This window comes from Nyctereutes procyonoides, unplaced genomic scaffold (genome assembly GCF_905146905.1).
Source record: "Nyctereutes procyonoides isolate TBG_1078 unplaced genomic scaffold, NYPRO_anot_genome, whole genome shotgun sequence".
Lineage (NCBI taxonomy): Eukaryota > Metazoa > Chordata > Mammalia > Carnivora > Canidae > Nyctereutes > Nyctereutes procyonoides.
Window position 1 is genome coordinate 13,237,371 of NW_026575025.1, and position 10,563 is coordinate 13,247,933.

The following is a 10,563-nucleotide window of genomic DNA, read 5'->3' on the forward strand; positions in this document are numbered from 1 at the left end:
CTTCCGGGCCTGTCCCCGCCAAGTGGGCGGGACTCTGCCCCCTACGCGGACCCAATTGGGCATCGCTGTCGTGGGCGGGAAAGCGGTGAGGCCCCGCCCTTCCGGCCCGGTCAGCGGCGCAAATGCTGACTCCAGCTAGTCTCTGGGCTCCTGCAGAAGACCCTGAGGGCAAACCATCTCTTGATGGAAACCAAAACTACCCCTCAAGCAGAAAGGACTGTCCTGAGCCAGCAAAACCCCACCCATAATTGCCTGCAAGACAATGATCTATTTAACCTCCACCTATCTGCCCATACCCACCACCTTTGCCCAGCATTTTCCTTGTATAAACCCGGGAGTATTTTCAGCACTTTGGAGACAGTCTTTGAGATGCTAATTAATTTCCCCAGTGCTGGTCTCCCTGAAATAAATTCCTTTCTTGTTTCACCACCACTTGTTTCTCTGCCTTTGGCTTTTGTCAGCCAAGAGTGGCTGAACCCTTTCTGTCTCTGAGCTCCCCAGGCATGGGGTGGCCATGATAAATTTTCTCCAAGCCCTGATCTCTTTGCTTCCAAAGCTTCAAGGTCAGAGAGAGACAAGATAGGATAGAAAGAGAAAACAGCAATGACTTAACAGTAAACTGTATTGAGATTAGGCATACAAAGAAAGTCTACTGGGCAGCCTGGGTGGCTCAGTGGTTTAGCGCCTGCGTTCAGCCCAGGGCATGATCCTGGAGTCCTGGTGTTGAGTCCCACATCGGGCTCCTTGCATGGAGCCTGCTTCTCCCTCTGCCTGTGTCTCTGCCTCTCCCTCTGTGTGTCTCTCATGAATGAATAAATAAAAATAAAATAAAAAGCTCAGAGTTTTAAAAAGTCTACTGGAGGATTGAGTGATCTTTTGCTATCTCTTTTTAGAGGAGCCCTTGTGATATCTGTCACTTGTTTCCTAAAGAGAAACAGAAGCAGCAGGTCCCACTGGAGGGCAATCTCTGAGCAAGGATCATCCATCCCAACTGCCCCTCTTCCTGGTTCTGGGCTCCACCTACTGTGCCACCAGTTCTTCCAACAGCTAGGATAATCCTGCACCAAATCCAAGTCTAAATCCTCTGGCCATTGGTTCTACAACAACCCTAAGAACCCCCTTGCAGATACTCTAGGAAGATAGATTCTACAGAATAGTTAGAGCTAGAGTTTTGAAGACAGACTCAAATTCAATCTCAGCTCTGCCTTTTATTACCTGTGTGACCTTGGCCAAATTACTTAATGAAGTTGAAGCTGTCATTCTGTCTAGTGGAGAGAGGAAAAGCTATTACAGAATTAGATTATATCTTTAGCACACTGTTAAGCATTTAACAAATGCTAAATAAATGGTAGATGTTTTTCTAACTTCAACTAATACTCAAACACATAGAAGCAAAGCTTTACAAGCTTTTTCCTTGGGGGACAGTTACTACTATAAGTATGAAATTTCTTCTGGTGTTTATTTATTTATTTTCTTTCTAAGATTATTTATTTGAGAGAAAGAGAGAGAGAGAGAATAGAGCACAAGCAGGGTAAGGGTCAGAGAAGCAGAATCCCCACTGAGCAGGGAACATTATGTGGGGCTTGATCCTGGGACTCCAGGATCATGACCTGAGCGGAAGGCAGACGCTCAACCACTGAGCCACTCAAGCATCCTTTTTTTTTTTTTTTTTTTTTTCCACTCAAGCATCCTGAGCATATGACTTGATCTCAGGTTGGGCATGGAGCCTACTTAAAAAAGAAGAGAAAGAGGGATCCCTGGGTGGCGCAGCGGTTTAGCGCCTGCCTTTGGCCCGGGGCGCGATCCTGGAGACCTGGGATCGAATCCCACGTCGGGCTCCCGGTGCATGGAGCCTGCTTCTCCCTCTGCCTGTGTCTCTGCCTCTCTCTCTCTCATTCTATGTGACTATCATAAATAAATAAAAATTAAAAAAAAAAGAAGAGAAAGAAAAAAAAGAAAAAGAAAGAAAGAAAGAAAGAAAGAAAGAAAGAAAAAGAAAGAAGAAAGCAGAAACCACGCTCTTTATTCTCCTGTCCTGGGAAATGTTAGAGTCTTGTACCCATCCTTCTCTCCCATCAGCACCGTCCAGACAGCTCCAGACACAGAGAAGCGCATTCTTATCTCTTCGTTGTAAACTGTCTACAGGGATCAGGCTAAGGACAGTATGAGACCATTCGAGCAGCTGCTTGTTCTCGGACACCACCATTACTGAGCCAGGAGTCTGGAACCATCAGACTGGGGTAGTGAGGCAAAAGGGCATCTTGCCATTTTTGAGAGAGGGAGGGACCTTCAGGAGATACTTGGACTTCAGAGAGGCGTACCTGTTGCCCACCGTTATGTTATGGTGGAGCCGAGGCCCCTGAGTATCACACCGGTCTGTGGTATCGTTCCCGCTTTCCTAGTAGCCCTGAGCACAACATCCTGCTGGGTGACCGGCTTCCCGCCAAGGAGCGGGTCCCCGCCCTCCTACCGCCTCAGGTAGCTGCGGAAGCTCAGCCAATCAAAAGGTCTCTGGGGCAAAGAAGGCGGGACGAGGAGGAAAAGTTTAGGACAGGAGCGCCATCCAATCCTGCGCCTCGCTGCCTGAGCAACGGCCACTAGCACCATTCGCAGACGCAGCGGACAGCGAGCCAATCCGTCCGGAGGGAAGGCAGATTTGAGCCAATTAAAACTGAGAAGGTGGGAAGGGGCGGAGTCCGCCGGTGGTTGTTCGCTGGTGGGTGAGGGATCTGCTTTCTCTGCTAGTTTCCACCCTAGGACTTCTTAGCCCCTGGAATGCGAGAGAGAGAGGCTCAGGGGAGTTCCTGTTGTAGGGCATAGAGGTACCTCCCGGCAAGGCCTGGAAGCAAAAGAGATTCCTAGAGGAGCTGTTGGAAGCCACCGGGTGGGCATCGAGGAAGCGGAGGCTGGCTAGAGGAGGGACTTCCGGGGCGTGGTCTTGCGCGTGGGGCGGGGCCAGTTGGTGAGGTTGGGCCGGTGGGCGGAGCTACAGGGAGACCACTGGGTGTGACCTAGGAGAAGGAAGGGTAGAAATTTAAGCGGGCGTTTTGAGGTCAGGAAGGTGTTGCCATTGGTTTTGGGGTGGCAGGTGATAGCACAGGACTGAGGGGAAGGTTGCTGGGGAGGTTACCTGCCCTAACCTACTGTCCTCTCTTCCCAGGGAGCCACTGGTGGGGACCTTTCTAGGGTCCTGTTCCCTCCGTGGGGTGCTATGGAGTTCCCAGACCACAGCCAGCAGCTGCTGCAGAGCCTGCGAGAGCAGCGATCCCAGGGTTTCCTTTGTGACTGCACCGTAATGGTGGGTAGCACCCAGTTCCTGGCCCATCGGGCCGTGCTCGCTTCCTGCAGCCCTTTCTTCCAGCTTTTCTACAAAGAGCGGGAACTGGACAAGAGGGATCTGGTGTGCATCCACAATGAGATTGTCACGGCCCCAGCCTTTGGTCTGCTTCTGGACTTTATGTATGCTGGCCAGCTGGTTCTGAGGGGGGACACCCCTGTGGAAGATGTGCTGGCAGCTGCCAGCTACTTGCACATGAATGACATCGTTAAAGTGTGTAAGCGGCGGCTGCAAGCCCGGGCCCTGGCAGAGGCAGACAGTACCAAGAAGGAGGAGGAAACAAACTCACAGCCCCCTAGTTTGGAGTTTTTGTCCACTTCCCGCGGCCCCCAGCCTTCGTTGGCATCTGCTGAGACATCAGACCACTGGGGCAAAGGGGAATGGAAAAGCCCTCCAGCTCCCTCACCAACTGTCTGTCCTCCAGATGAGCCACCAGTGCCCGGTGGGGCTGACACTACGCAGCCTGGCGTGGAGGTTGACTCACCACATCTACAGGCACCTCCTCCACCAGTAGCCGATGTCTCTCTTGCCAGCCCCAGTAGCTCCACGGAGACCATCTCTGCAAACTACTTCTCTTCTAGCCTGCCAGCAGTTTCAGTGGAGCCACTGGCCCCCCTTGATGTGGGTACTGAGAGTCTGAGGATGGTAGAACCGAGGGGTGCTGGAGGACCATTGCCAGGCTTCTATCCTCCAGCTGCAGCAGCAGCCCCAGTCCCAGCCCCAGCGGAAGCTGAGCTGGTCCAGGTGAAAGTAGAAGCTATTGTGATTTCTGATGAGGAGCCCGATGTGTCAGAGGAGCAGCCTCAGGGTGTCGAGGGACTATTCCCAGCTGGAGGAGCAGTGTATGGTGGACAGCCCCCTCAGCCAGAGACTTTCGAGGAGCCAAGAGCAGTGGGACTGGAAGAGGTGGGGCCAAGTGACCATTTCCTGCCCCCAGATCCTCACCTCCCCTACCACTTGCTGCCAGGTCCAGGGCAGTACCATCGAGGACTGGTGACATCGCCCCTGCCTGCTCCCCCAGCCCTGCATGAGCCACTTTACCTGCCTTCTGAATATGAAGCAACTCCAGGAAGTTTTGGGGTTTTTACTGAGGATGTGCCCACTTGCAAGACATGTGGGAAGACTTTCTCATGTTCTTACACACTAAGGCGACATGCCACAGTGCACACTCGCGAACGACCATACGAGTGCCGCTACTGCCTGCGCAGCTACACACAGTCAGGGGACCTATATCGTCACATCCGCAAGGCTCACAATGAGGACCTGGCCAAACGCAGCAAACCAGATCCAGAGGCTGGCCCCCTCCTAGGTGTGCAGCCCCTGCATAGCTCCCCTACAGCAGACAAACAGAACAACAGCGCTGGAGGGCCACCCAAAGATTTTGTACTTGGCCCCAAAAACTGACATCTGCAGGAGCATCATAAGCTGACGCTAGAGCTGCTCTTGCCTCATCAGGGGGCAGCGTAGGTTAGAAGCCTCTCATTTCCCCTGCTGGGGGCGCAGAATGAACATCCTTCCCTGGCTGAAGATTCACCCCGTTTTTTCTTTACACAGCCAGACAGCAGGACTCTTGGCGCAGTGCACCTCAGTCCGCTCCTCTCCACGGGCACTGGGAATTTTTCTGAGGTGTAATCACTTCTCACTCTGCCTTCTGGGCCATAAAGCTAGCAGTGAAAATATCTCTTTGAACTGGTGTTGGTTGGTTTATTCCACAAACCTGCATGCCTCCTGATTCTTTCATACCTCTCCTGCAGACCTTTTAGGAATCTGACATCTGTACGGGAGTGGGGTTTGGGTCAGGTTGCTGATGAGGGAAAAAGAGACAGGCAGAGGGCATGTGGACTTGGCTTAGGAGAAGGGTACTAATTAAGGAATCGTACCCAGTGATGGTTTATTGTTGCAGTTGAGCTCCTATGCCTTGGGCTATGCTGAGGACTCCATAAAAATACTTAATTCTCAACAACTTTATAAGGTATTAGCACCCCCCTCCCCTTTTCTTCTTTCACAGGCAAGGAAACATAAGACTCAGAAATCAACATGTTCAAGGTCAGAGGGTGAGTTAAGGGACAAGCCTGAATCTGAGTCATGGCTTCAAGCACCATGCCCACTGTGCTGGGTTAGAACATTCTTGAAGAGTGTTTGGCTTTGCTCTTCTCCCTTACCCCTTTACCTCTACTTCCAATGTAGAAAGTCTTTGGCTCACTGTTTCAACAACAGAGAACTGACTGTATCAATGACTGGAAATGTTTGCCTGTGTGTCCTAATATGAATTGAGGTCTCTGAAGACAAGGAACCAAAAGGCAGAAAACACAAAGCTCAGTTGTGGGGGAGGGAGAGGGCCCGTGGTATGGAAAAGATGAGTGCTTGGGCAAAATGAAAGCAAGGGACTCCAGATGAGGGAATCTTATCATCATTCCTCTGGTCCACCTCCCTAACCTAGAAAGCATGAGGATGGCATAGAGAAGTCCGACTACTCTGCTGAGGTCATAACAGGTGGTTACTGGCAGTAGAGACATTAATGAGATGAGAGTCTGAGGTGTTGATGTAGGCTCTGGGAGCTCTGGGAAGGTCAGAGAAAGGCCTGCCCTTCTGTTCTCTGTGTAAACAGTGGTGCCATAGGGGGAGAGAGCTCCTGAAAAACACTTCTCTATTTTGCACACAGAGTGCAAAAAATGCAGGAAGGAAAATCTGGGAAAAGATGGAAGTGAGTAAATTTTCTGAATTTCTTTTCCCTCTTTGGATTTGCCTGTCCCATTCAGCCCTGTGAGCTCTGGCCAGCAAGCTTCTGTTTCTGAGTTCGGGGAAGGAGGGCCAAACATCAGAGGTTTGGCCAAAGGAAGCTCCTTATCTGGGGCATCGAGGGAAGCAAACCGTTGATGCTTCCCATTTTCATGGCTGAATAAATTCTATGCCTTTCACTTTCCTTGTGTTGGAATAACCTTTCAGTTTGTCTTTCAAATGGCTAATTTTATTTCTGTGAATACATTCCTACTTTAACTCCTTGGCATCAGTAACAAGGCAAGATATATGTATATACAATAAGTTATTCCAGCACCTTTTCCAGTCTTTCGTAAATATCAAAATGCCTGAAAACAATCAGTTACCTTTAAAAGAGTAAATTTTGTGGTATGTGAATTATTTAAGATTTTATTTGAAATGAGAAAGATCAAGATAAAGAGAGCCCCTGGGATTATGACCAGAGCTGAAAGCAGATGCTTAACCAAGTCACCCAGGCGTCCCAGTATGTGAATTATATAAAAATTATATATATGGAGAAAGAGAGAAAAAACAAATCAGCTGCCTCAGAACATCAATTCCTTTTTTTTTTTTTTAAGATTTTATTTATTTATTCATGAGAGACACACAGAGAGAGGCAGAGACACGGGCAGAGGGAGAAGCAGCTTCCTTGCAAGGAGCCCAATGCCGGACTTGATCCCGCCACCGGGATGACACCCTGAGCCTCCAAGGCATCCTAGAGCATCAATTCCTAAAAGCAAGGCATAATAGTTGTGTCTATATGTGTATACAATGTACATAATTTCTCTAGTCAGTCTGGAAAACACAGTAACCATTGTCTTGGCCATGTGTCATTCCTAACTAAAGAAGATCTTTTGCTTGGTGAGATTCTCCTCCAGAGCAAGCATTTGCTTTTGGTTCCCAGCATGAAATGCAGTTTTCACTGGAGGTGGCAATTAGGAATCTGCAAGATGTTTAAAGCAGCACAGCAGCCAACACAAAAGGCCACAGTTGTCTCACATTATCTGCTGGACGCCAGGAACAGTTTCTGCCAGCCTGTAGAGGTATAGAGAATTTTCTCATTTCTGCTGCTTTCAGTCTCATCCATGGATTCAAGGAATCACAGGTGAGCTCATCTAATCTCTATGCCAACATTGGATCCTTTTTTTTTTTTTTTAAGATTTTATTTATTTATGCATGAGACACAGAGACACAGGCAGAGGGAGAAGCAGGCTCCATTCTGGGAGCCCGATGTGGGCCTCTATCCCGAGTCTCCAGGATCACGCCCTGGGCTGAAGGCGGTGCTAAACCCCTGCGCCACCGGGGCTGCCCTGGATCCTCCTTTTGTCAGTAAAACCACTACTTGAAAAAGAATTTGGGGCCCCTAGCTGGCTCAGTCGGTGGAGCATGCAACCTTGATATCAGGGTCATGAGTTTGAGCCCCATGTTGGGTGGAGAGATTACTTAAATAATCTTAAAAAATAATAATAAAATAAAAATAACTCATTATCCCCAAAGGAAACCTAGTCTATTGTTGGATAGTCCTAATTGTTAGATAATGTTGCCTTCTACTGAGCCAAAATCAGCCTACTTTTATCAGAGTATGGGTCAGGCTCCAGCCTATTAAGAGTTTCACCCTGAGATACTGTTTTTGAGCTATAAGCTGATTTAATTTTCAGACAACCACCTTCTGCTCTCCAGCTTTAGAGATACGATTCTTTTTTGTTTGTTTTGTTTTTAAGATTTAAACATTTTTTTAAAAGATTTTATATTTATTTATTCATGAAAGACATATGGAGAGAGAGGCAGAGACACAGGCAGAGGAAGAAGCAAGCTCCCTGCAAGGAGCCCGATGTGGGACTCGATCCTGGATCCTGGGATCATGCTCTGAGCCAAAGGCAGACGCTCAACCACTGAGCCACTCAGGCGCCCCAAGATTTAAATTTTTTTTAAGATTTATTTATTTATTTATGATAGACATATATATATAGAGAGAGGGGCAGAGACAGGAGAAGGGAGAAGCAGGCTCCATGCCGGGAGCGTGACGTGGGACTTGATCCCAGTACTCCAGGATCGCGCCCTGGGCCAAAGGCAGGCGCAAAACTGCTGAGCCACCCAGGGATCCCCGATTTAAATTTTTTAAAAAGTAATCTCTACACCCAATGTGGGGTTGGAACTTACAACCCCAAGATAGAGCTGCACACTGTAACTACTGAGCCAGCCAAGTGCCCCTAGAAATGTAATTCTAATTTAGGATTTCAATTCTTTTTCTTTTTGGGGGGAGGGTGGATTTCAATTCTTAACTGGCAGTTTTGTAAATGTATGCCTTCACTTGCTGCCTATTGATTGCCTCTTCTATCACCAGACATTTGGCCAAACTTAGCTTCACAAAAGTCACCATTTCAGTCATTTGGATTGGATTTTATTTATTTTTGTTTTAAGAAAGGGAAGAGCACATGCGAGTACAAGGTGGGGGATGGAGGATGGGCGGGGGTGGAGACGAGTGAGAGAGAGAGAGAGAGAGAGAGAGAGAGAGAGAGAGAGAGAGAATGAATCTAAAGCAGGCTCCACACCAGCACAGAGTCCAATGCAGGCTTCCATCTCATGACCCTGAGATCATGACCTGAGCCAATATCAAGAGTCAGATGCTTAACCAACTGAGCCACCCAGGGACCCCTGAATTTTTATTTTAATTTAACCAAAGCCAGTGTTTCCAAAGATCATTTACCTGGGCATATACTATTTGTATTGTGAAATATATTTACTTTTATAGTTGGGTCTTTATTTTTTCTTTGCAATGATATGAAGTGTTCCCAAGTCCCTTCCCCAATGATCAGTAAGCAATTTTGATATGTGCCTCTATAAGAACTCTTGAAAAAAAAAAAAAAAGACCAAGTACCATTATCATACTCAACAAAACTGACAAAAATTCTTTTTCCCCAGACAATAATTCTTGTTCAAATGTCTGTATCATATTTATTTTTAAGATTTTATTTATTTATTCATGAGAGACATACAGAGAGAGGGAGGCAGGGACACAGGCAGAGGGAGAAGCAGGCTCCATGCAGGGAGCCCGACATGGGACTCGATCCCAGGTCTTCAGGATCAGGCCCTGGGCCGAAGGTGGCGCTAAACCATTGAGCCACCTGGGCTGCCCTCTAAAATGTTTTTAAATACCAGTTTTATTTTTCCTTATTGATGCAGAAGATAGCTTAGTGTAACATCAAGTCTGGCGGTGGAGGGTGGGGGGTGGGGGGAGAAGATCAGAAAGCAAAACTTGACCAAAGCAAACATGCAACCATGACATAATTTTGTCAACAATCTAGGTCCAGAAATTTAAGCAGCTTGGGAAAGGAATGAAATATTCTATTTTTGTTAGTTCTGTCCTTGGAATTACAAGATTTTTGGAAGAAAACCTTTTTGTTGTAAGTTCTATTATTTAGGGATATGAGGGGACACGAAGAGGAGCCTGGCTCTTTGGGAGAGAGAAGGGGCTCACCGAATAAGGGAGAACTCATGCATACTTGGCAAGACTAAGGGTTTTGGGGTTTTTTGTTGTTCTTCTGAAATCTGTCCTTATGTGATAGCTAATGACACATGCTTACTACCTCCACTCATAAAGGTAGAGGCAGTACTACCTGGTCTCATCTCCTCTGTAGAACCCATACATTGTGGACGTTATTCACAACAAGTACACAGAATGACAAAGGAGCTCTTGGTTGATGGAGCCTCCTACTGAGACATAACTGTACCAGGTCTGCAGCCTGCACCGATTAAGCTTCCAGAAAGTTCCATGGGGTGCTTATGCATAAGGGAAGGATAACCCTTCCTATTTCCCTCCTCTGTAAGGAACTGAGCTCTTACAAAATATAAGGTGACAAGTGAAAAACAGATTTATGTCTTTATCCTCTCTTTCATGGTATTGTTTCAAGAAGACACAGCAATCTGTTTTTCCTTTTTTTTTTTTTTAGAGAAATGAGCATACAGATATGCACGTATTAAAAATTAAAATGTTTGGGTTTTTTATTTTTTTGGCATGAGAGCTGAAGAATTATTAAATACTTAAGTGCTTGACTCAAGGTTTTAAGATAGAAGAATTCAATGAAAAAATAAGTAAGTATATACTGTATGAATGCTCTAAGTATGAACACTAGCAGGGACTAGAAATTATCACCAGAAAAAAATAGGAACCAGATATTTTTGGGGCAGGGGTACAAAGAACTGGAATGTATGTGGAATATTAAGGATAAGGAATTGAATTAGTCAAGGAGATTAATTTCAAATCTTTCCTTTTAAGTCATATGGGTCCAATTTATAATCATCTATTTCACAAAAATATATTTCCAAGTTTGTGACTTGTGTGACTTTGGCTTTGGGCATGAGGAAACAAAGAAAAAACTTTTATCATTCTTTCATCCTTTACTAACCTTCTTGTACTGTATATGGATACATGTAAAAATATCTATCATTAAAATCTATGTCATAGAGGA

The 10,563-nt window shown here is 46.7% G+C and overlaps 1 protein-coding gene across 4 annotated transcripts; it reads left to right on the top strand.

The window, feature by feature from the left end:
- The first annotated feature begins 2,327 nt into the window (after positions 1 to 2,327).
- Positions 2,328 to 5,138, top strand: ZBTB3 (zinc finger and BTB domain containing 3). 4 transcript variants are annotated; one of them, XM_055311393.1, is made up of 2 exons: positions 2,328 to 2,884; positions 3,161 to 5,138. In XM_055311393.1, the coding sequence occupies exon 2, from the start codon at positions 3,212 to 3,214 to the stop codon at positions 4,739 to 4,741; it is 1,530 nt and encodes a 509-aa protein (XP_055167368.1). In that variant the 5' UTR covers positions 2,328 to 2,884; positions 3,161 to 3,211; the 3' UTR covers positions 4,742 to 5,138. The 4 variants fall into 4 exon arrangements, with proteins under 4 accessions (XP_055167368.1, XP_055167378.1, XP_055167388.1 ...); XM_055311403.1 differs by having other exon boundaries at positions 2,328 to 2,822; XM_055311413.1 differs by having other exon boundaries at positions 2,703 to 2,716.
- The last annotated feature ends 5,425 nt before the right edge of the window (positions 5,139 to 10,563 follow it).